General features: G+C 40.6%; 1 protein-coding gene and 1 long non-coding RNA gene across 7 annotated transcripts in view; one reads left to right on the top strand and one right to left on the bottom strand.

Annotated features, from left to right (window-relative positions):
* The first annotated feature begins 7,656 nt into the window (after window positions 1–7,656).
* Window positions 7,657–25,704, top strand: part of PANK1 (pantothenate kinase 1) — a 38,804-nt gene continuing 20,756 nt past the window's right edge. Inside the window, exons 1-2 of one of the 6 annotated variants that reach the window (XM_072995288.2) lie at window positions 7,657–8,316; window positions 23,066–23,418. In XM_072995288.2, the coding sequence (XP_072851389.2) occupies window positions 8,064–8,316; window positions 23,066–23,418 (606 nt within the window). In that variant the 5' untranslated portion in view covers window positions 7,657–8,063. Of the gene's footprint in view, window positions 8,317–9,115; window positions 9,317–9,376; window positions 9,443–18,676; window positions 18,714–23,065; window positions 23,419–25,704 lie in introns of those variants that run through there. The other 5 variants (XM_020803199.3, XM_020803201.3, XM_020803203.3 and 2 more) reach the window with 5 other exon arrangements.
* Window positions 15,362–23,133, bottom strand: LOC144588419 (uncharacterized). The gene is made up of 3 exons (XR_013543982.1): window positions 21,059–23,133; window positions 20,664–20,779; window positions 15,362–15,740 (listed from the first exon to the last, which is right to left on the bottom strand). It is a non-coding gene; the product is annotated as an uncharacterized LOC144588419 (long non-coding RNA).

Below are 25,704 nucleotides of genomic sequence, written 5' to 3' on the forward strand. Positions count from 1 at the left end.
CTTTGTAGCTTGCATTGCATAAGAATACATGAAATGCTCTGGGAAATATTTTTGGTCCATGGGTAATATGTTCCAAGTACATGTTGCACCTGTTATGCCAATTTCAATATCTGCTTTAGTGGCAGATGTGTGTGTTTGTGAGCAACAATGCAGAAGAAGGCAACCTTGTGTCTTTAGAAGCTGGGAAGGAGAGTGTCATGCTTTAGCTTGAGAAAACATACTTATTAATCTCACTGACACTTTTGATATCTTGAGTCTCAAAGGAGACACACTGAATGGTTTTTGTTCTTCTTGGTGTGATAACAGTAAGAGGATGGTGACTATATTTCTAAAACTTCTGCAAGACGGAGGCTTCGAATTATGAAATGCTCTACTGATGTATGCAGATTTAAGCCTGGTAGTTATTTCAGGTATTTGATCACCTTAATGATATAGCATTGGTAATAAAATAGATATGCAGATAATTAGTGGTGTCTGAATCATGGCCTATGAGTCTAGGCACAAACAATTTGTAGCATTTAAATTATACTACAGAGTTCTCAAAGATCCCATTGGTGTCCTCGAGATGTATTAAGGCTACTCCCTGGAGTGTTGTTTACAGCTGAGCCTGTGGGAAATGAGGGTGCTTTCAAATGATGCTTTTATTGTGTAACTCCTGTGCTTTTATTTATGTAATGTTACAGGAATGCATATAAAATAATCTTCATTTAAAACAAAATAAAAAATTCTGAACCCTCTGCCACTTTGGCCCAGAGGGGAAGGAGCCAGATGAAGGTTTGATCCTGATGAACCTAATGTTGCTTAATACTCATTTTGGGAAGATAATCAAAACCCTGTGAAGAATGCTGTCCAACCAGACATTATAAAGAGATGTGGAATAAGAGACAGAATGGAAGAAAAAACAAAGGCAAGATTAAACAGAAGTGAACATCCCTGACATAGTTTCACCTTAATAACTTGATGCACATCCTTGTGAGAAAAAAAAGTTCCTTGTAGTGAATTTGTCTGCACAGGTGGTGTTGAAAACATCTTTAAAGTTGAGCAATCAGACTGGAAATGCCCTCCTTCATACTCTTAAGTGTGCGTACTCTTTGGTCCTGCCATTTCCATTTAGATTCTCATTAACTGTCATACCTAAAAAAGGCAACATAAAAGGAACTTGTGCAGCCAAAGTTTCAGAAGGATAAATGCAGTAATGTTGCATAGCACAGGAGGCCTGATTTTGTTGAGGGGAGGCTAATTTGCTATTTCTTTCCTCCTCCTTTTTAAAAAGCAATTTGTATGAGAATGACATTATAGTGGCATCCACAGGCAAGAGACCTACAACACTTCAGAAGGATGGTTGTAAAGTCTAGAGAGTCATGATTCTTAAAGTCAACCTAAGGATTTTAAAATAATGAAGTGTGGTGGCATTGAAAGAATAGATGCCTTGGAAAGAGAAAATGTAATCGTTCCTCCACCTACTCCAAAGCAGAATAATTGGTCAGCTCCAGTTAAAGTATCCCCTAGCATTAAAAAGGTTGACTCGTTGGTTCCTCAGTCCTACTTTTCTATTAATTTCTATCCTAATATTTTGACACAGACAAAACCTAGAATACACTACTTCCCATCAGCATGTTTTCTTGTTTTGAAAATACATTTGAGCAACGAGCAGTGAGAACGGGGGAAATTCCAGGGCTCTGGATTCCCCTGGGTTTACTCCGAGTCAGAGGACCCCCCCCCCCGAGAAGAGGGGGCAAGTTCCACAGGAGAGTGGGACTTGTTAGCAAGTTGGGGGCCTTGGAACTGCTGAATCTCAGATGGCAGTCTGTTTTTTGGAAGAGTTCCCTCCCTACACGCAGTCTGTCTTGTGAAGTCGCCATGATGGTGAGTTAGCTGGTCAGAAGGGGAGGTTTTGAAATTTATTATCTGACTACAGAACAGAGATTAACGATCTGCTGCTAAGCTACAGCAAGTAAAAGATCAAATCTGCTATTTGAAAGCTGATGAGAAGGAGATCTCAAGCGGCATAACTTTGTTGATGCCTGTAACATTGGAGTTTTCTTTACTACGCCACAGCTCAGAAATGAAGCCAACTTGCTCTTTTTCTCTCCTAACCCTTCCTCCCAGAGAAACTGGCTTCTCATAAGAACTCTAAATAATTCTGCATAATTTAACCTAAGTGACTCTGTATCTGGCTACAAGGTGGTCTGTAAATCAACATCCATGGAGTCCCCCCTCGTAAGACTTTAAGTGCGGACTAGCTAATAAATCATTTGGGAAATTTGAGCAATTAACCTGCTGACTGCTACAGCCATGGAAGGTGGGGGAGAATTATCGTCGCATATCAAGGAACTTCTTCAAGAATGTCAAAGTAACATAATCAATCATCTGAAAATGCAATTTGAGCAGATCAGAATGGATTTGAAAGTGACTTTTTCTGCCTTGCATGAAAAGATCGAAAGCAAGGAGAAACTACTTAACCAGATCCTTAATGGACAGTCTTCAATGTCAGAGAAACAACCACCGTCATCAGAGAGAGGCGGGGAATTTGTACGATCTGAAGAGAAACCAGAGCCAGAGAGAGAAAAGAAAAAGACTCCTTTTCATCAACGGTTGACTAAAAAAGACAAAGGGGGGGCGGGGAAGGGAGAATGTATCTCAAGACTGTTTCGAAAAGAAAGAATGTAAAGGGGGAGGGATGGGCAAAGCTGAGGGCAGGAATTTATGATCAGAGATCACATACTATGTTGCTCCAAAACCAAAATATTGACTACATTGGGATCAAATTAGTCAATCGCATAGAAAATGTTTTAAAGAAATATTATAGATGGCATTGCAAAACTGGAAAATACTTTGTTTGTGAGACATGTATATTGTGACATTAAATACTGTATGTGTGATCACAATAGTGACAATGTTGACAAGATTAGAGAGGCCAATCCCGGTTTGATGACACTGGAGCTGATAAATAGAAATTACAAAGGAGGAAGTTACTTGCTGAATAAATAATAGAAGTCATTTGGTTTAAGATGGATATGATTAATATATAATTAATATACAAGCAACATGACTAATATACTATAGGCAAATTTGGCCAGACATGAAATTTAAGGTTAGACAAGCGTATGTAATTTATGAATTTTAGAAATGATGAATCATAATAATAATATTGGTTGTTGTGGGTTTTTCGGGCTTCTTGGCCGTGTTCTGAAGGTGGTTTTTCCTAACGTTTTGCCAGTCTCTGTGGCCGGCATCTTCAGAGGACAGCAACCATTAGATCCCGGCCGTGAAAGCCTTCGCGAATAATAATATTGTTCTTATTCATAATAATATTGGATGTTTTGCTCTAAGGCATGTATATGGAAATAATAGATATGTGTGAACTATAAGAGTGATTATGCTGAAAAGATTAGATACATAGTTTTCTGTATATAAGAATGGAGATCATTGAGGAATGAATAGGCCTGTGAAGATACCATTGTGGATAAGAAATTTTAAAGAGGAAATGAGGAATGTTTATGATGAGAGACAGATGGATGGAAATGCAGATGAGGGAATTAAAAAAATTTATTATAAATTTTGATACGTAAAATAGCGATGCGGAATATAACATGTGCAGATACACACGGATATATTACTTCTGTAGTCAGAATTTATATAATAGATAAGCTGGTATGGGAAATACCTCCCCACCTATATGTTTGTTTTGTCAGTCTTGTATGTTTTGTTAGTTTCATGTGCTATTGTTTTGTAGGTATTTCTGTTGTTGTTTGTTGTAGGTATGTACTGTATGTCATAAAATAATAAAATGCTTTAAAAAGCATGTTTTCTTGTTTTTAATTTTTTTCTGTTTTTAATAATAATAATAATAATAATAATAATAATAATAATAATAATAATAATAATAATAATAATAATAATAATAATAATAATAATAAAGTCCATCCGTGCTTATTTACCATGATCTCAGTGCAAAGCCTGAATGGAGCTTTGAGTGGCATGCAGCTTTGGCTTGTTTGTTTCATTCCCACACTCTGGGTGTTCTCGCCACCATCATTTTCAAGGAAATCTTGTGTCACAAGGGGAAGGGCCAGAACTAACATGAAGGGGATTGATTCAGTTTAAATGTTGGTATTTATTGAAATCTGGATGCGCTGGATTATGGAGAAAGCCAGAGAGTTCCAGAAAAATATCTACTTCTGCTTCATTGACTATGCAAAAGCCTTTGACTGTGTGGACCACAGCAAACTATGGCAAGTCCTTAAAGAAATGGGAGTGCCTGACCACCTTGTCTATCTCCTGAGAAACATATACGTGGGACAGGAAGTAACAGTTAGAACTGGATATGGAACAACTGATTGGTTCAAATTGGGAAAGGAGTATGACAAGGCTGTATATTGACCCCCAGCTTATTTAACTTATATGCAGAATACATTATGCGGAAGGCTGGACTGGAGGAATCTCAAGCCGGAATTAAGATTGCCGGAAGAAATATCAACAATCTCAGATATGCAGATGATATCACTCTGATGGCAGAAAGTGAGGAGGAGTTAAAGAACCTTGTAATGAGGGTGAAAGAGGAGAGTGCAAAAAATGGCCTGAAGCTCAACATCAAAAAAACTAAGATCATGGCCACTGGTCCCATCACCTCCTGGGAAATAGAAGGGGAAGATATGGAGGCAGTGACAGATTTTACTTTCTTGGGCTCCATGATCACTGCAGATGTAGACAGCAGCCATGACATTAAAAGATGCCTGCTTCTTGGGAGGAAAGCGATGACAAACCTTGACAGCATCTTAAAAAGCAGAGACATCATTTTGCCAACAAAAGTCCGAATAGTCAAAGCTATGGTTTTCCTGTCATGATGTATGGATGTGAGAGCTGGACCATAAAGAAAGCTGACCGCCGAAGCATTGATGCCTTTGAATTGTGGTGCTGGAGGAGGCTCTTGAGAGTCCCCTGGACTGCAAGAACAAACCTATCAATTCTAAAGGAAATCAACCTTGAGTGCTCACTGGAAGGACAGATCCTAAAGCTGAGGCTCCAATACTTTGGCCATCTCATGAGAAGAGAAAACTCCCTGGAAAAGCCCCTGATATTGGGAAAGTGTGAAGGCAAGAGGAGAAGGGGACAACAGAGGATAAGATGGAAGGACAGATCCTGAAGCTGAGGCTCCAGTACTTTGGCCATCTGATGAGAAGAGAAGACTCCTTGGAAAAGACCTTGATGTTAGGAAAGTGTGACGGCAAGAGAAGGGGACCACAGAGGATGAGATGGCTGGACAGTGTCTGCAAAGCAACCAACATGAAATTGACAGAACTCCAGGAGGCAGTGGAAGATAGGAGGGCCTGGCGTGCTCTGGTCCATGGGGTTACGAAGAGTCGGACATGACTAAATGACTAAACGATGACGATTTATTGAAATCTAGTACACACTATCTGTATTGCACTATGAAGTAAATAAGGTATTCTTACCCCCTGAAAGGCTAAGTGCCTGATCTAGTGCAGAAGTTTAGCTAGATTTCCATCAGATTTGCATAGGATAATACAAATGATTGGTATACTTAGGAATTACATGCATGCTGTGGTACATTAACATCATGCGTGGTCAAATCAATTCTGGATGAGAAAAGCATCAAGATTTAGGGTATCCAATATTTCCCTTCTGTACAAGTACGTAACTAAATAGAAGCAAAACAGTCCTCCTTTTAGGCAGCAGACCTGCTAAATCACACCAGATTCCCTGAGATAAAGGGCTTTCTGTGTCCCTTCCAAAACAGCTGAACTGTTCTTTCTTCAATTAGAATGAACAATGGAAGTTCACTTGACTTCCCCTTGCCCACCTACATTTACCACTATTGTATTCAAAGGTAGACTTTTCCATCCTTTGGGGACATCATCATCAGTGGAGAAAGGATGTTATCTTAGCCAGCTAATTATTCCATCCTAACATAGAGTCACAATGTATACGAATGTGGTGTTATAGAAGGAACTCTTCCCTTGATGTGAAGTCCAGAAAACATAGCTTGGGGGGTGAGTTCCATTAAACACAATTGGCACTTAATTCTGAGTAGACGTGCATCCATTAGGCATCCTTCACTCTCAAGAGACTATGCTAAGGTGCTCTGAATAGAGGACTTCGAACAGCATCTAGTGTGGCTGAGAAGGACAATTCAGCAGTGACAGTCCCTTCCACACTGAAGACACAATCTGTCCCCTGTCCAGCTCACTGATTTTGCTGGTTTCCAGACTACCTCTTTGCCTCAGCCTGCTGGACAAGTGTCTCTTCAAAATGGGAGAGGCCATGATGCACCACCTGCCTTCAGGCTGAATGCTCAGGTGTCAAGGTTTCCCATCTGTTGAGGTCCATTCCTAAGGCCTCCAGATCCCGCTTGCAGATAATTCTCCATACAGATCTTTTGGAATCCGACTATCAGCCATTCTCACGACATGCCCCAGTCAATGTAGACATCGCTGTTTCAATAGTTTATACATGCTAAAAATTCCAGCTCGTTCAAGGACTACTCTATTTGGAACTTTGTCCTGTCAGGTGACACAAAAATGCATTGGAGACAATGCATATGGAAAGTGTTCAGCTTCCTCTCCTGCTGTGCGCAAAGGGTCCAGGACTCACTGCAGTACAGGAGTGTGCTCAGGCCACACGCTCTATAGACCTGAATCTTGATATATGCCGTCAGCTTCTTATTAAGCCATACTCTCTTTGCGAGTCTAGAGAACATGGTAGCTGCTTTGCCAATGCGTTTATCCAGCGCGACATCTAGGGAGAGAGTGTCCGAGATCATTGAGCCAAGGTACACATAAGACTACACTATCAGCCTTCCCCACTCAAAACTGGGCTGGGCTGTCTGTCTTGCAGAGTGCTTTGAAAGCTGGCCCTGCTGACTGCAACCAGTTCCACAAGTTCACTTTTAAAAGCTCAGATCAGGATAGCTTTCAAGCAGTCTCTTTTATTTGTGTGTCCCTCCCATTCCATTATTCTGTGGTCAGGTCCTGGGGAGGGGGAGACTTTTGCCCTAGTTTCACCTCACAAAAGGGCCTTTGCCCTAGGCAAAGTGCATGATGACTATCATGCATTCTACAAATGCAAGAGTTTTGTTTTATACAGTGTTTTTTCATTAAAATATATTTTGTTATCCTTCCTAAGCAATGAGTGGGGCTTACAATGTGACAGGGACAGGGCCTCATTTCAGCTGCCTCCCCGAAGTTTACTCATCCTTGATTTCAGTTGCAATTCATTTAAAGAAAGTGACACTAATGCGACTTTGAAATTACAGTATCGAATGGGAGTGGTTGCACGTTGGGTGATTTGGGGCTAGTAATTATAGGATTTTTGGAAGGATAAAACAGAGATTCATCTACTCCACCTTGACCTCCTTGAAAGAAACCTGGGCTATAATAATACATCAACAAGGAAACTGTCCTCCTGTCCTAACCCCATACCGTGCGTGGTATGCAAGAGCCGTATGTATCCTCTTCACCCAAAGAAGGTGGGAAGCAAACCCTTCACAAAGGTTGCGGGTGGAGTAGGACCAAACAGAAGGAGTCCATGTTTTTTAACCAGATGTTTTCTCCTATATCTGCCGGGAGCTAAAACGCTTCTTTCCCCGTTGGAAAGCGGGCAGAACCCAGTGAGTGTCCCCCCTGTGAGAGAAAACACCGCCTCCCCACAAGAGTCGTTTTCTTCCGTCCGGGCCACCCAACGTGACCGGCCACGCGCGAGGAAGAAAGCCCGGCCGCCTCAGCCCTGAAACCCGCCAAGAATCCTGCTTTGGCCGCCCCCCTCCCCGTCATTCTTCCTCCGCCGCTCCTCCCGCGGCGGGGGGACGACGCCTGCGCCTAGCGCCGCCTCGGCAGGACGGACGGCGGAGGCGCATCCCGGGCGGGAGCAAGAAGGGAGAGCTCTTATATGAGGCAGGAAGGAGGGAAGGACATGAGGGGCGAGTGCTAAGCCGCCTCCGCCTCGCCCTGCTGCTTTTTGTGCCCGGCGGCGGCGGAGGAAGGAGACAAAAGAGCGCGGGGCCCGCCACGGTGGTTTCTCCTTCCCCACTGCCGGCCGGCGCGATGGGGGACAGGCTCCGAGGCCAAGCCGGCGTCTCCTCGGCGGCAGCAACGACGACGGCGACGGCCGCTCTCACGGCCACCTGCTCGCTGCACAACGGGCTGCTGCACAACGGCTTCCGCCCGCTGCCCAGCAATGGAGAGGCGCCACACTCGCTGCTTTTCCGCCAAGACCTGCCGCTCTCCAGCCACGGCTCGCCGACGAAGAAATGCAGGACGCGCCGGAGGATGGACTCGGGGAAGAAAAACAGGCCCCGTAAGTGAAGGACGAGGTGGCCAGCTTTGTGTGTGGGGGGGGGGGGAAGAGGAAGGAAGGGACAGGCGGGCGGGCTGCATGGCGTTGGGAGCATGCACCGGGAGGGACCCGGAGCTAGAGCCGCAGCAGGCGGTGCGAGCGACGCCGGGTCGGGCTACGTTTTTGCCTTTACACAGCGAGAGAGAGAGCAACCGAATACCGAGTCACCATGGCTGACCACCTCTTAAAAGCGGGGGGGGGGGGGGTGGAAGAGGAGGGGGAGGGAAGACTCTTGTGAATGGGGAGCAGGGCGCGAGCCAGACCATCTTTCTGGCCTGGTGCCTGGCTCACTTATTTTCTACCGTGTGCGTAAAAGCTCCGGGGGGGGGTTGGGAGGGTTTGAACAGCCACGTCCCCTCTTGCTGGGGTGGTTGCAGGCTGGGATGATAATTGAAAGACATGGAAGGCAAAAAAAAAAAGCTACTCTTTCCACCAAGACATGGAAGAGCCTCCCCTCATTTATTTTTCCCAATCGCAGAGTCGCATTGGTTCCCTCCCCTGTTTAGGAACATCATCCTCATCATCATCACTTCCCACTTTCTTTGAACCCTGGACCAGGAGGAGGAGGAGGAGGTGCTCCAGGGGTTTGTGGTGTGCAGCGACCCTCCTGCTTCGATGCACAACAATCAGTTCATTAAAGACCGTCCCGGGCCAGCCAATCAGAGCGCATTCCCGGGAACACACCCACTGATACCACGTAGGCTGGTCCCGCGGCTGGCCAATGAGGAGGCTGGGAGGGCGTGGTTATGCTGTGGTTTATTTTTTCCCTCTAGCGGTCTCTGTACAGAAGATGAGAGATTTTCTCAATTTGCACTGCATAAATGTGACCTTGTTAAAAGCAGATGCCCGTTGTTGGGATGTAGGCTTGGATGGCCACCTTAAAGGAGGTGTACTTGTGTTTTTATGTGTGTGTCTATGAGTAACTCAGAATGAAGCTTATAATTGATGAGAAGCATTGTAAGTAAGTTGCATGGATAGTTTAAGGGATAGTGTTAAGTGTGTCAATAATATGTTTCTCTCTTTCTCTCTCTCTCTTTAATTGAATATAGAAAAAAATCTCTTAGGAAAGGAGGACAAACTTGATCAGGTAACAGTGTTAGTCTTCTGTGGGATAATGTTTGAGAAATTTTGGCTTTTGGGTAGGAGGCTGTGCTTGATAGTCAGGTGGTTCTGTCTCACACCATTGATTCTGTGAAATTTAATTTCTCTTTCATAATATATTGGAAAGATACTCTGAAGTGTCCCCCAAACATCCCTGTGGTCAGCATGTGTTTTAAGTTGATGCACCTGTGTGTTGTTGTTGTTATTATTATTATTTTTTTGGTAGAGCAGACCTAACATTTTAGAAACCTCTGATACAATCGTCCAGAGTAATTAGAAGCATGTAGTGTTAAGCCAGTAATTATGTACACACAAGTGGTGGTTTGAACATTGTTGAAACATTGAGATTACCAGCCTGACCCTTAAGTGGGTTTACTTAGAAATCAGAGTGGTGTTTTCAGAGAAGCTTCCAGGCTAGCATATTTAAGATTAGCTCCACTGAACTACAACTTAGACCATGATTCCACTGCTAAAATTGTTATGATTCAGGGAAGATAAACCACCTTTCAAGACCATTTGCTGTGGTGGAAGATCAGAACATCTTGATGCCTACTGAGAAAATATATATCCATTTTTCAATGTGTGGTTTTCTCATTCTGTTGCATTATTGTTACACATGGAGAGGCACACTTGTATCAGAAATGAAGAATTTGCAATCTAAACCTGAAAACAAAAATTAAAGGGTAAAATAAAACTTCTACTTGCTGGGGCTAAGAACAGGTAAACATTGGAAATGCCTCTGGAAAATCCAGAAGTATTTGTAGGACATTAATACACTAAGCCTAAATGCTCTAAATGCTGTTGCAGACGTAGATTTAATTTGGCTTGTAAAATGAATGTAGTAATTGCATTTGTTTCAAAGATGGAAGATTTTATCAGAATCTATTTGATATCATAATCTATTTGGAGGCTTGCTTTTGCAAATTCACAACTCTACTAAAATCAATACAAGTATTCTTTGGAATTTTGTACCATGAGCTTACCCACGCTTACTCATAAATAACTCCCTTTGATTTCAGTGGATAAAAATGTTAGAATTATAGACTGAACCTAAAAATAAGGCACACACAGACTATTTTACTATTTGGAGAACTATTCTGCAGGTTCTTTTTAATTTAAATACAGATGGTGTAAATGTGTTTAATGATTACTAGCAAAAATGGGGGGGGGGAGGCAGTACTTTAAATTCTGTGGTTCCTACATAAAACCTTTAAACCAGGCACCAGTAAAAAAAAACTGGGAAGATTTTCTAAGAGGAGTTTTCTCAATTGCAAGTGGTATGAGCATTAAATATTGTGCTTTAGAAAAATAGTCAAAAGTGATTTTTGTTCTGTCTTTGTTGAATATCAAGATATCTGGCTATTGCATCTTTTTTGCATTAATCACAGCATACACTTGGCTGTCAGATTTTAAAACAATTATTGGCATTACAGTTATTTGACACCTCTGAGGTTTCACAGTTCTTTGGACTAAAATAAAATGTGGATTTATATTTTGCAAATAGGGAGAATAAGAAGAAATGATGTAGAAGCAATGACTTTTTGAAAATTACATTTAGTAATTAGATAAACAAAGTAACAAAATAAATGAGAGAGTTTGCATCCAGCAGAATAGAGCCGAATAGAACAGTGAATAATCTGGTCTTTCTGGTTTGGTTTAATTACTTGGAGGCTGATGTTGAAGGTGATTGTTAGCTGTGTATGTTAAAGGATACATTGCAAATTGCATGAGCAAATTTCACGAGCATAATTTGAGATGGAGAAGTGGGTTCTAGATCAAATCAAGCCTGAATTATCTCTGGAGGGCAAAACGTGTCAAAACTGAGGCTGTCCTACTTTGGGTACATCGTGAGAAAGCAGAATTTTCTGGAAAAGACAAGAATGCTGGGAAAGGTGGAAGAGACAAGGAAAAGGGGAAGACCAAATAAGAGATGGCTCAACTTACTAAAGGAAGCCACAGGCTTGAGCTGAGGATTGCTGAGGACAGGACCTTCATAAAGTTGCCATAAGTTGAAGGTGATTTGATGGCATGTCATAACAATTTGTGTGAAGGTTGCTTGCTCCGGAAATATCTTGATAATGGAAACCTCAAAGTCCAAGCTATAACCTTCTGATCACTCATTTCTTGCATGGTTCAAGAACCTAGTGCTGTCCTTTCTAAGACCAAGAAGAAAATTGTTCCATATATTTGTATATATGAGGCTTCCTCAGAATTTTTTTTTTTTTTTTGTAAATGAATTATGATAGATGTGGAGATGTAATAAACCATGACAGACACCTGGTGGTACTGGAAGTCAAGATGAGGGCATGGGGAGGTAAGATTACCTGATGTAGTTCTATTGTTGATTTATAAGGAAGAAGCTTTGCTAGGATTTGGTGTACATACATGGTGCTTTATGAAGAAATGCTTTTCATGTGTGTCAAGACTAAAAACTGAACTGATTTAATGCTGGCATGGCCTAGTGACACTATCCATGGAGTTTCCATTTTGCCAGGATATTGGTTCAGTTGGTTAGCTTATCTGTGAGTGCCCTGTCCTACAAAATCCTGTAGCATCTCCTAGGCAGCAGGAACAAAACTGGAGGATTTTTCCAACAGTAGTAGCAAGGGTGGGAAAGTAATTCTGCTGCTTTCGAGTAATTAGAAGCCCATAATCCTTGCTGATCTATTGCAGATGGTGCAGAGATCTAGCAGTAGATCTACATTTATTTTCTGTCAACCTCTGCTGTAGTGATTTTAAACCCCTGGGCACTAAATTCTCAAATTTTCATTTGTAACTAGCCAGCCCCTTGAACAGGTGGGTTCTAAATCATATGCTTCCTCCTTTGGCTATACAGCATATGCAAAAGAATGACACAAAATGCTTTGAAAGGAAAATATAAAATAATACGAGTGCATGTGGATGTTCAACAGAGTAGCTAGCTTTTATCCATTCTGCTCCCAACGTACTGTATAGTGTAGCATTTAAATCATGATCTTTCTTTTTGAATCCTGACGATCGCCACAACCAAAGACGCACTGGAGTGTCAGCACCTGACTGCTTGTCTTGCATTTTGTACCTTGCCCATCAAAACTCTTATAAGTGTTTACATGGGAATTAGCTGGAAGCCATTATACCTTCATGGCCTTGAGCCTTCAAAAAATGAACTGACTTTATCAACAGAAAACAGAGTTTATGTTTTTTGCATGCCTAAAGGATATAGTTTGGTGTCACTGTATATTTGCATTTCCAGTGTCTTTTTTGCCCTCAGTGTTACAGCCTGTAATGTATCCCCCGGTTCTGCATTTCTGTGGAGGATTGATTATGTTGCTTCTTAATGCTCTGCAGCTCATTTGAATGAATGGGTATTGCCTAAAAATCCACAAGGGATTGGGCCAGCCACCATCCATGTTGCTTCATTATGGCATTTCAGACCAACCAGATACATTTTCTTAAATATATAGTGTATGTGCCAAAGCCAGTTTGCAGGCTTCCCTTCAGTTTGGCAGTTCCTTTCTTTAGAGGCTTGACCAAGCCCAGACAACGTGAGAAGAAAAGGGAAGAATAATAGGAATATTGTTGTCTTCCTCAAACTCTTCCTTGGCCATAAATCCTGTCTAATCATTCCTCAACCTAAGAAGCATTTTGTTAGCGAGTGGTTATTGATAGATCCAGTATTGAAGACAATCCATAACCCCCTTCCATGGGCAGGCAAAACCCTGGCTTGAAAATATTGAATGTTTTCTTTATCTTTGAAATGATCTAGGGTTGATTCTTGCATATGCTTCAGATGGTAATTCCCACTTGTGAATGGCCCAATGCAGATTGCACACTACAGGCAGAACTGCCATTAACTTTAAAATCAATGTGTTCCATTAGAGGTATTTCATACATTCTCCTGCACATCATGACGTACCCAGAAGTCAAGTGAAATACTACCATGTGTGACTCAGCTCTCATTGATTGTTCAGTCACTTAATAATGTCCTAAGCATGTGTTCCAAAAGTGATCACATTAAGAATGGAGTACAAAACTGTATCATCTTTCATAAACTCGATTGATTTGGTTTCTATCCCGCCCATCTAGACCAAAGGTCTATTTTTACTTAAGAGATATGATTTCTTATGCTTCTACCTTCTCATGCAGTTTACACTGTGTGATGAACCAGACACAGTTGCCTTACTGATGCTGTGCTGCCGTAATTGATAAGGTGGTGTGATTTCATGTTGTGTAACCTTAACTTTTAAGTAACGTAACATGCAGCCTTGTTTTTATTCTGTGTCATGCCCATATGTTGAGATTCAGCAAATATACCAATGTACAAGTACATTGCTCCTATGCCATTATTCTGTGCAGAAACTGCCTTAATGGGATTCTCCAGGAATGCAGAACATTTGCCCACTTCACACATACGGTCTTATCCTTGTAAGCCATAGAAAAGTACCAATTCCTGGTTGTTTACCCACTACACTGAGACTTGAGGAGTCTCAGATTAACAGAAGTTTGCTTTCAGTTAGGTTTTTCTTATATACCCTTTGTTTACTACTTATATCAAAAAGAATATGAAAAACATTTCAATAAAGCATGCATTTTTATAATGTCTTACCCCTTTGAATGATAAAGTGGACATGTCCTGTTTGAAAGGTGTTCGGAAACTGTGTTAAAGGTACTCGCATTATCCATAAATGAACTTTCCCCTAGATTGTTCAGCTGTTAGCATCCATCAAGTTGAATGACCCCTGCAATCTTTTAGATATCTTCTGTTTAGTTAGAGATAGTTCTCACTGAGGTGTCTGGGCTATACTCTTGTCAGGCAGAATGCAGGACTCATGGCTGAATAGATGTCGATAAAAGAATTCATTGCATGTAGAAAATTAGATGTCGGGGATAATGTTCCTAGCTTATATAAATTTTACCTTTTCTCTGACAACCTACTTTTTAAGGTTTAGGATTGTTCTCTTTATGAAGAATTTACATCATACAGCTTTCTCCCTCCAGTCTTTTTTTTTCCATTTTTTTTTTTATTTTTTTAACATAAGGGGTGACAAAAGGGAAAAAGGGAACTGGAATTAATGAGGAAGAGGGGAGATAATAACATACTGATATCCAAACTATACCTATTGCTGTATCAAGATTTTAAGTTATTCTATTTACTCTTTTCTGCCTTGTAGATAAAGTTCTCATTTCAATATACGTTATTCAGACGCTGCCTGTTGATTCAGTCCACTTGTTAAATAGATCCCATCTTTCTGTTGCCTTTTGCAGGGGATGATCTTTCATGACTTCTGATAAGATATCCATTTCGGCTATTTCCCGTATCTTTTCTCCCTCCAGTCTTTTAACATGACAGACAGAGATTTGCAATTTAAGGCGAGAATTAAGCTGCAGACAGTTCCATATTTTTGCTTCCAGTTGCTGAGAGTGCCCAGATGAATCCTGTGGTTTATCAGAATACCAAGCATTGAGACTGGGCAGTGGGCATAATGCTTCTTCAGCACTGTGCAGTTTTTAAATCTGGGGGCCTTTTAATATCATATGAGGTGTCTGACTAATTTTATCACATCCAGTTTTAATAGTGAAATGTCTAAAACAGAACTTGCTTGTTCTAGTGCAGTTTTTATAACCTGGCATCAAGAGAAGCAGCCTTGTCTTTCTTTTCCTCCTTTCATAAAGTTATGGGTCAGGAGAGGTGACATGTTAACTATGTTTTATGTTGAAACCAAGCATTACGACTCTCTCATTTTGGCTTGGAGGCTTCCGGCATTAGCATGAAAACACATTTGTGGTGTTCTGTTCCAGATTTCTTTGGTGTATGTGCATTTCCCACCTTGGGCCTTGTGTTGGTATTATCTTGAATAGTTCTGAGCAGAAGAAAATCTGTTTTGAAGATGGCCAGCTCATTTTGATGACTACGGATAATGTATGTGTGATAATTTTATTAATGTAAAATGTCAAATGGTTTCTTTTGCTTTTTTGAGGCAGGTGTACACTCTCATTTTAGTTTAATTTGTTCATCATGGGTACATACTTATTTAATGAGAAGTTGCAAAGTATAGAAAAAAAATCTCAGACCTTTCTAAATCTTATATTCGACAATTGCTTTCCATTTTAATGGTACTTCAGCCCTAATGGATAAAATGCTCTTTGGGTTTCAGTGCTGAAAGCCACAATGTGTGGTTTCACCTCTTTATAACTATTAATCAGTGTGGTATCAGATGTGGAGGCCTGCAATGTTCATTCAAGCCTTGATGTTCTGTGTTTGGCCTCTGGCATCATATTGAGAGACAAACGCATGCTCCCCTGATCTGGGAAGAGAAGAAGGAAAACGGGGATACAAATTATAACACATAATGGTAGCAAACTATAATGTCTGGGCTCAGAATAAATTGATCAAGTTAATGTAGCTTTTTGTAGTTGAGCAATGGGAGATTATGATTATAAATCAGATTATAAACTTCTGAAAATCATGTAGTTCTGTGTATTTTTAGCAAAACCTCAACCTTCCTATATTACATGTATAGTAAGGCTGAAGTTTCTCTAAAACTATATTATTGTATTAAATATATGCTCTAAAGGCATAAGGCGAATGCAAATAAAAATGCTACTATTACTATTAACTGTATATGCACTAATTTGTTTTGTACCAGCATAAAAAACTACTAATTCTCTGTGGTTTCTGTTTTTGAAAATGATTTAATTGCCTTCTGATTGTAAGTTGCTGCTCATCTGCACAGGTTTTATTTTATTTGTCCCATGGGACTTCTGGAAAACTAATACATTCATCTTCAGAAGAGAAGAAAAATGAAGCTTTCTGTTCAGAAAAACAGTTACTCCACGGTTGTTTCAGTTTAACTTAAAAAGCAATAACCCTCAAACACCTCTGTGCTTGTTTCTGAGAAGACTCTGCTTCCAAGAGTGTAATACTGATTTTTCTGCAGCTGTGAAATCTAATGCATAAACCAGTTAAAAATTGGAGTTTAGAATGCTGGATATAGATAGAAAGAAATCACTGCTTCTGTTCCCGGAAAATCGTTGATAGAAAGAATGATATTGATCCTCGAAGCATTCTTTAAAACCATGCAGTGTACTTCACCAGAAAGATGGAGAAAAGAAATTTGCTTGGCAGCTAGGGTAGAACGAGTTAACACATTGTGGTCAAATGTAGGGGTGGGAGCATGCAGCACGAACCAGTTAACATAGTAGCAATACCATTGGCAAATGTCTTGTTTGCATTCTGTAATTATCTGTTGCCCTCATGTAGCTTTAGAGGGCTCGTGCCCTTGCTATGCCAGGCTCATAATTTTCTCACTGGAGTTCCAATATACTTCACATTGGACGAGTTGCTGGAAGTAGCATGCAGCAGTGGTCCCCAACCTTGGGCCTCCAGATGTTCTTGGACTTCAGATCCCAGAAATCCTGGCCAGCAGAGGTGGTGATGAAGGATTCTGGGAGTTGTAGTCCAGGAATATCTGGAGGACCAAGGTTGGGGACCACTGGCATACAGCTTAACAATGAACAAAGGGACCAACGTTTGTCTGTTTATGCTGATATGAGTAAGGAAACTGAAATCTGCTTCAGGTGTTAAAAAGAGGGAGTTGAGCAAGGAAGTGCCATTCATTTATTCTGTCCTCCTCTAACTGAGGAGTAGAGGCACCTAGAAAGACATACTGTACATCATCAGTGAAAAGAGACTCAGGTCATTGACTGATTAAATCTTCCAAGATTGCTTTAGAAGGCCTTTGAAAAAGTAGCAAGAGCTGAAGTATTACTGTAGTTTCTTGTCCCTGCGTTCCCAGTGAAGAGCCCTGCACATGCGTCGTCTTCCAACAAGGAAACAAAATCCACATCAACTGCTTTGCAGGGATGAGAGCAAGTCATTGAAATGTTTCATCTGTGTACTGTATCCCTGTAATCATGGGCTATGATCCAGGAAGTGCTACCGTGTCAGTGCAGGCTTTGGCTTCTAATACAAAGTTCATATGGGTACAAATTGATATTTTTTGCTTATGTTGTTCATGCTGGTGGATGTTCATACAATATTTACATTTTTCGCCCCTCTTATGTCTCTCAACAAAAATAACTTGTTTTAAGTAATCTGGATTTTAAAAGTTTATGTACAGAAATCGTGGCAAATTAAAATGTAAGCTTACTCCCCCACTCCATGTTGTATTTGGCGATCTGTGAACAATGGCCATAGATTTCTATATGTTAGAGCAGGGGTGGGCAATTAATTTCTATAGGGAGGGCCACATAAAAAATCTGAACTGTGTTTGGGGGCCGAACCAACTTTATTTAAAAATAAAATGAGAGAGTGATGTTATTATTGTTTTTATTTTAAACTTGTTAATCTTCACAAATACTAAAGAGGTTTCTTGCAATATGTTAAAGATAAGCAACTGATCAACTTTAGACAAAAAGCTATAAATGGTTTTGATGTCCGGCGGGCCGGACTGGAGCGGTTCGTGAGCCGTATGTGGCCTTCGGGCCGCACTTTGCCCAGGTCTGTGTTAGAGTACAGCTTCATTCTTTTTCATTCTTTGGGCTTTGCATCTGACTGGGATATGTTGCTAGTTTGCATTGAATCCCCATTTTTAATGTTGGTTAACAACTGTTCTCAACACAACTCTTTCTGTATGGTGCAGCTGGACTCTGCTGTCCATTATTTTGAATAGCTTTAATCTTTCATCCACTAATGGTTAGATAGCTGTAGCATTCCAGAAGGGTGAATTTGCATCTGTCCTGAGAAAGACATATTAACACTCTCTATAGCTTGAAAACCCGGATTTGTATAAATCTGTAATGAGATTAGTGTATGAGAGCCCATGTGCCGTGCTGCAGTATGATGTGAGCCACTTGGTACTGCACTATTTAATCAGGATATCATTGAACATTATCTCATTAGTGTTGACCTTAAGACTCCGTTTTTATTTAAAATACAAAGCCCTTGACTTAATTGTTGTACATATGCTTTCAGGTCACTGGTTTTTCAGAGCTCCACACAAGAAATCCATCCATGCTTTTGGCATTTTTTCTGTGGCTTGTAAGTTAGTCTTCTTTTAGGCAGACATTGGCATGTACTGTTTGGGGATATATTCTCACAAACAACAAAGAGCAGAGTACATTTTCCTGTGTGAAGTTTGTTTGTGTAAATGGAATAAAACCAGAAAAAAAAATTGAACTGCCTGCTGAGCCAAGTAGTCTCTTCACAGTCTCACCGGTTGCTGGGACAGGATCAGTTCCTCCAGGCTGTGCAGCTATGAGACATCATTCTTTACCTGGTTCGTACACATTCTTTTGGGTAAAAATGGACTGTGCCTATGCTCTTGCTTGAATATTTTTGTGGTATTAGTAGAATGTAGGTATGAATCGGATGCCAAGTGCAAGTATTCGATAGTGTTAGGGATAGCCAAGACTTGGAAACAGCACTACATACTGTAGATTATACCTTGATGTGGATTCATAGTACTGTTTTTAAAAGAGTATTTTGTACCCTGGGAGACTTGATCTATTATTTTTAAAAAGAAATGTCCAAAGATAGTATGCAAGTCTGAGGGAATTGGGATTTTTTGCTAATTTGTAGAGAAGGTGATAACAAGCGGGTTCAGAGGTGCATCTTGAAGTGGAAATGGGGTTGTTGTGAAGTTAATTCAATAAAGTCTGTATATATTGTCCTCTTTCATGATGGGAAGACAACATAATTCCAAGTTAGGAACACTTTGTGAAGTCGATACTGTAATTCATTGTTTCTGCTCGCTCGGTTTATTTTCCATGCAGATTTATTACCTTTTGAGAGGAAAGCATTGTAGAAGATTCTGGTGAGTTCACAAATTCCCTTACTTGTATTTTTAGCTGAGTCAAAAAAGGCAGTGAGTTTATCTGCAGTTGGAGGGGCATCAGGTGTGTTACTCTGCATGTCAGCTCTGAAGGCAGAAGAGGTGTAAGAGTAGTGAAAATGCTGTATGGAAATCAAGGTCCTGCTCGGTATACTCTTGTTGCAGATAGATTGCTCTATATTTCTTAAAGATAGGAATGGCTTCACCTTCCCTGTTAAAGTAGTACGTACTTGCAAAGAATTGACTTTGGGATGATTCTGGGGAACTGTAAATGAAAGACCTTCAGCTTTCAGATTTGTGGGAGAACTTGTGTAGTGGTGTGAAATTTCAGAATATACTGTGGAAAAATAAGAACTTGCAGACCTTTGCACACATAATACAAGCTATGTCTCATTCAACTCAGTGGTTTTATATGGATATTCATGTTGTCAGGCCAACTTTGCTAACAATTTAAACCGCCTCCTTCTACTAATGTAATGTTGTGTTAATATTAGCAGTATTATCCATTTCTTTTCTAAATTGCCAAAAGAGCTCAGTAAAATTTCAAAATCTGAATCCTTAGAATCTCCAGACGTCACCTGGTGTGAGTGACAGTCACCTTTTGAAAACCATGGCAGTAATTGTTTTATAGCAAAGCTAGTTAGTGTTTTGCCCACTTGCATCAAGGCTCCTAAAATCTGATTCTTACTTGTAGGAAATGTTGCCTCCACTGTTCCAGAATCAGCTATACTGTATATCTTTCAGCTCTTAGACCTTTCCTAACAAGACTATGAATGTACAAATGGAAGTGACTGTTGAAGTGGTTGGGGCAAACATTCATGGTTCTTGTTTTATCTTCAAAGAATCTTTTAAAATAGATAACATAAAAGAGGTGATCATTTGCTCAAGTCCAGAACTAGCAGGTAGTAAAAAGTGGATGTGGGGAATGTCTCATACCTTGGCTATAGGATAAGTTCTTAATTTTGTGTACAGTAATGTATTCTCAAAGGCTTTCACGGCCATGATCCGATGGTTGTTGTAGGTTTTTCGGGCTGTTTTGGCCATGAGGTTTTTCTTCCTAACGTTTCACCAGTTTCTGTGGCTGGCATCTTCAGAGGACAGGAGTTAGAACTCTGTCTGTGTTCTGGTGTAGGATTGTTGAGTATTTGTAGCTGTGGGATCAGCTTTTAGTCCTTTTCAGGAGATTGGGTGATAGCTAGCAACACCCATCAATCACAGTGGCAGATCATCTCCTCCCCATACACCCATAACAAAAAACACCATGATCACCATAATCACCCAATCTCCAAACAGCCCATTAAAACCTACAACAACCATCTTAATTTTCTCTTTTTCCTTCTGGTTAGATGTCTTTAACCTCACCCTTTGTTTGTTTGTTTGTTTGTTTATATATACCCTGCCCATCTGGCCTATAAGACTGCTCTAGGTGGCTTTTGCCTTGATGATATCAATTGATGTATTTAAGCTTGTAATTTGACGCTTTGGAAACTTCAAGAATGCTTATTTCTTTTCTAAAAAGAATCATAACAGTGAAAAAGTCACACATGGTTGTCTCCTATCTTATTCCCCCCCCCAACACTAATTTTAGTTTGTTTCCCTGAAAAAGAGATAATCTTCCTTTGAAATTGACCCACCCCAAAGCTACATATCTGTTTGCCAGAGAAAACTGAGAATAGATTATTGTCCCAAATACCTTAAGATTCAGGGCTGGTTCAAAACCTGTCCCTTACTCCCAGAGGGAGGCATCTGGGAAGTATTATTTCAGGTGTAGCAACAAAAAAAGCTCTTACCTTCCATCTTGCACCTAGCATCTGCATGCTAATATGGCTGATAATTATCTACAGATCTGGCCTAACATGGCTGCATGTAGCATGGGGACTACCTTGAAAATCTTCTGAACAGTGAGGCCCTGAGAATGCCAGCTCAGAAATAAATCCCACTGAATTCAGTGGGACTTAACTGCCAGATGAGTGTTCATAGGATTGCAAGTTAAACATTATACCTGCTGCACGGAGTGTGAGTGTGTGGAGTTTTTTATTTGTTTGTTTCTGATAGATTCAGTGAGGGGAGTGAGTTGACCCTAGGTCAAATTAACCCTCAGTTTTACTGTTGACCGGTCATGTATTGCAATAGCTATCTATAAGTAATAATTCCAAAAAAAAAAAAAAGAGCAAGAATGTCAACAAACTAACTCTCTCATACTGGTGGGTTTTTCCCCTTTCTGTTTTTGTTTTCCTTTCAACAAGACTTTGCCATATGTTCCATTGTTAAATTTAGATCAGCTGGTCTGGGCACACATGCTCTTCTTCACACATCCCGCAGCCATTGTGTCAGTGCCAAAAATAGAAGTATTCTATTTTAGGAGCCTTGTTTCCCAATGGAGGAAGGCAAGGAAAGAGATCAGTCAGAAAGTCTTATCCTCTTCTTCCCTTCCCTTTTCCTTTTCATCTCGCCTCAATCTATGGGCAATTTTAGAATTAAATATTATAATTATACACTAGATTTGGTATGTGAAGGGACCATGTTCAATATTGGTGCAGGATTTGAGGTTTGTTTGTTTTGTTTTCTTTGGGTAATGCAAAGTACAGAATTTTATATCTCTTCCATCTGTTCCATTAATGAAAGGGCAGATTAATAATGTCATGGCCAAACATTGTACTGTACTAGGTACTAAGTGTCACAATCAGTTTTAAAAGTTAAATAGTTAAGTAAGTTGCATTTCAGAAGAAAGATGTTGGTTGTTTTACTTCTGCAAAGCAGCTGGATGGCATATGAATACAGTGGAAGAATTTTATTTTATTATTGTTAAAACCATTTCTATTTCATTATTATGGTAGAAACAGAGCTGGGGCAGGCAAATTATTTTATTTCATTGGTGTTTTCCACTTTTTTGCAAAAAGATTTGCATACAAGAGCTTTAATTACTTTTATTTTGTGCTATGAAATTCACATGTGCTTTACAAATAACGTTAATTTTAAAAGGGCAGAGCCTTCCCCAGGGAGCCTACTGACAAAATGATGGTAACTGGGAAATGTTAGGGGAAGGGCGAAACAAGGTATGAACATACCAACGTTTGTTGATAAGGCTTACAAGGTACAAATGGCCATTGTAATGTGAAAAAAGATAGAGAGAGAGAGAGGAAGGGAGAGAGAGAGAGAGAGAGAGAGAGAGCAGACACAGTAGGCAAGAGGACAATTGTCAGTGGACCAGGAAATTTTTTTAATCTCCTGAATGTACTTTATTGTACACAATAAAATCAGTCTGTATACTAATTATGCATGTCATAGGCTCAGGTATCTTCTCTCTAACCCCCCCCCTCCAAAAAAGATGTAGGAGCAGAGGATTGACCACTTAACCTGTGATAATAATTTTATTGCTGTGAAGATATATTAAGAATTACCAAAATAAGTTTTGTTTAGTGTTGAACAGATTCAAGATAAGTTCTTTTAAACCCTGTTGAGATTATTAACCCACTAAAGGTTCTTAGGCTTCTTTTGCTAGCATCACAGTATAGATCAGTCACCCCGAATCTATGCCCCTGCTGGCTGGGGATGGTGGGGGCTGTAGTGAAACACATTTTCAGAGCACCAGCTTGAGTGTTGTCTTGTGCTAAACTATAAACAAAATTTAAGAAATCTGTGTCTTATTCAGAGAAATGGGCAGTGCTTCCAAATCAGTGCAATCAGTGACCAGTTTTCTAATTCTCCACGTTTGCTGTGATTGAATTTCATTTTCAGAATTTGTTTTTTATAGTGTTCATATAGTAACCAATGTTTTTTTCCCTCCCTCCTTCTAGCATTCCCATGGTTTGGCATGGATATTGGTGGGACGCTTGTTAAACTGGTCTACTTTGAGCCAAAAGACATTACAGCCGAAGAGGAACAGGAGGAGGTGGAAAACCTGAAAAGCATTAGGAAGTACTTGACTTCCAATACAGCCTATGGTAAAACGGGCATTCGAGATGTCCACCTTGAACTGAAAAACCTGACTATGTGTGGCCGTAAAGGGAACCTTCACTTTATCCGTTTTCCCAGCTGTGCTATGCACAGGTTCATACAGATGGGTAGTGAAAAAAACTTCTCAAGCCTGCACACCACGCTTTGTGCCACAGGAGGAGGTGCTTACAAATTCGAGGAAGACTTTCGAATGGTACGTTGAACTTGCAACACAGCCTTGCTTAGGGAACATTTTTTTCCTGCTGTAATGCTTCCAAATCAAATACAGCAGAGTGTTTACACCAGTCAAACCTGTGACTTGTCTGTTTAGCAATTGTTAATTGAGAGGAGCTGCCTGCAGCAGACATCTAGCAAGAGGGGGGTTAATACTAGTTTCATCATGTTAATGAGTGTGAGATGCTGAGAATTTTTTCCTTATATCTACTTGTGGAATAGATTAATATTAACACTAAACATTTGGATGGAGAGCTTTGGCAATTCAAGCCACAGAACCCCCACCTCCTGCAATACACACACACACTGCAGACTTCTAACAAGGTTTTTGCAGTTCCAGAGAAGAGCAAAGATTGGAACCTTGCCAAGCTCTTAGTAAGCCAGTCTGCAGAGATGGTGGGCTACTTTCGTCTTGGTGAGTCACCAGTTGCTGAGGCTGGTGATGTGAGCTTCCTGGAAACACGTTCTGCAGCAATTAGGATAGTTTGGCTGTAGCTCCAATCTAACAATTCGTCATTCTAAACAGCACTTTGTGAACAAGCCCATTCTGCTAGTAAAACATGGATGTCTAGGTTGGTCCATGAGGACAAACCAAAAATCACAGCAAGAGGCAGTCAAAGCCTCTTATATCAGGTAGTGATTCAGATTTGTGAATGAGGCATTGCACATAGTAAATACTTCAGACGGATTATAAATTTCAAATCTGAAGCATTTCAGTAGATTTGCTTTACATATACTGTCGCAAGTCACCAAATGCAGAGAACTCCATACATGCATCATCTGTAACTGGTTGTTCATTTAGTAGTGCCCTAAGCACACATTCAAAAAGTGGTCATACTACACTGGAGAGCAAAACTCTGCCATCTCTGACAAGGATGTTTTCATTATGAAAGATTTTTTTTAATGCTGGCACAGTTTACACTGTATGGTGAATCACCTCCAGTTGCCTTGGAGATGCTGTGTTTCAATAATTGATGACCTGATGTGATCTTATTTTACGTAATCTAAACTTGTAAGTAACTTAATAGTCAGCCTTGCTTTTATTCTATATCACACCCAACTATTTTGATCCAACAAGAATATACACGTACAACCCTGTGATTCTCTGCAGTGATCCTGTGCTGAAATTGGCTTCACAGGGAAGTCAAAGATACAAGAAAGATATTAAGTGATTTTCTTTTTTCTGCATCAAAGTAAAGCACTGGGAAATTTTCCAGAAGGTTTCTCTGCCTGATCTCACTGGAGCCAGACCTAGCTGATTAATACTAGGTGAACTCTTGCATTATTCAAATACAACATTTTCTTGTGCCTCATGAGATTTGGGAGCTATTCACAACAAGTGATACATTATTTTTTGTAACATTCACACTGCCATTCTAATGGACCCTTTCTTATTTTGTCCCTATTGAGAAGGAAATTTATAATCTTCCGTCAGGGTAAAGGAGCAGGGCTTCTTCTAAATGATGCCACTCTATATGATTATTTCATATTTACCTATAATTCCTTTGTCCTACTTTTAGTTGAAACAATGCATACTTATGTTTAGCATCAGTGGAATATATCCCATTATTAGTAGTAAGATTAATTATCATTATGAATTATGTAATTAGTTCCAGAATACTGACATACTAATAGGTTAGGCGAGGATGGCCCCTCAGCTGGATGGTACTCCCCTCCATTTTAGGGACCAAGTGCGTAATTTGGGCATTCTTCTGGACCCGGCTCTTTCATGGGAGTCCCAAATTGCAGCCATGTCCAGATCAGCCTTTAACCAGCTTGGGCTAATTGCCCAACTTCGCCCCAGCCTAGATGAGGACTCCCTCAAGGACTTTGGTGCAGGCCCTGGTCATCTCCCAGATCAACTACTGCAATGCCCTCCATATGGGGCTCCACTTGAAACTGATCCGGAGACTTTGGCAGGTCCAAAAGGCAGCAGCCAGACTGGTGATTGGTGCAAGTAAATTTGACCACATCACTCCAGTTCTGGCTCGCCTCCACTGGTTGTCTGTGATGTCCTGGATCAGGTTCGAGGTTTTGACACTCGCATACAAAGCTCTCCATAGTTTGGGCCCATGTTCCTTGTCGGAGTGTCTCTCCTTAATGTCATCTGTCAGACCCACAAGATCATCCCAGTCAAGGCTCCTCCAGGTGACCACCCTGAGAGAGGCCCATAAATCCTTTATAAGAGGTAGGGTCTTCTTTGCGGTGGCTCCAACCTTATGGAACCAGCTTCCAGAGGAGCTCCACCTAACCCCCTGCCCTGTAG

Source organism: Pogona vitticeps, chromosome 3 (genome assembly GCF_051106095.1).
Source record: "Pogona vitticeps strain Pit_001003342236 chromosome 3, PviZW2.1, whole genome shotgun sequence".
Taxonomy (NCBI): Eukaryota; Metazoa; Chordata; class Lepidosauria; order Squamata; family Agamidae; genus Pogona; species Pogona vitticeps.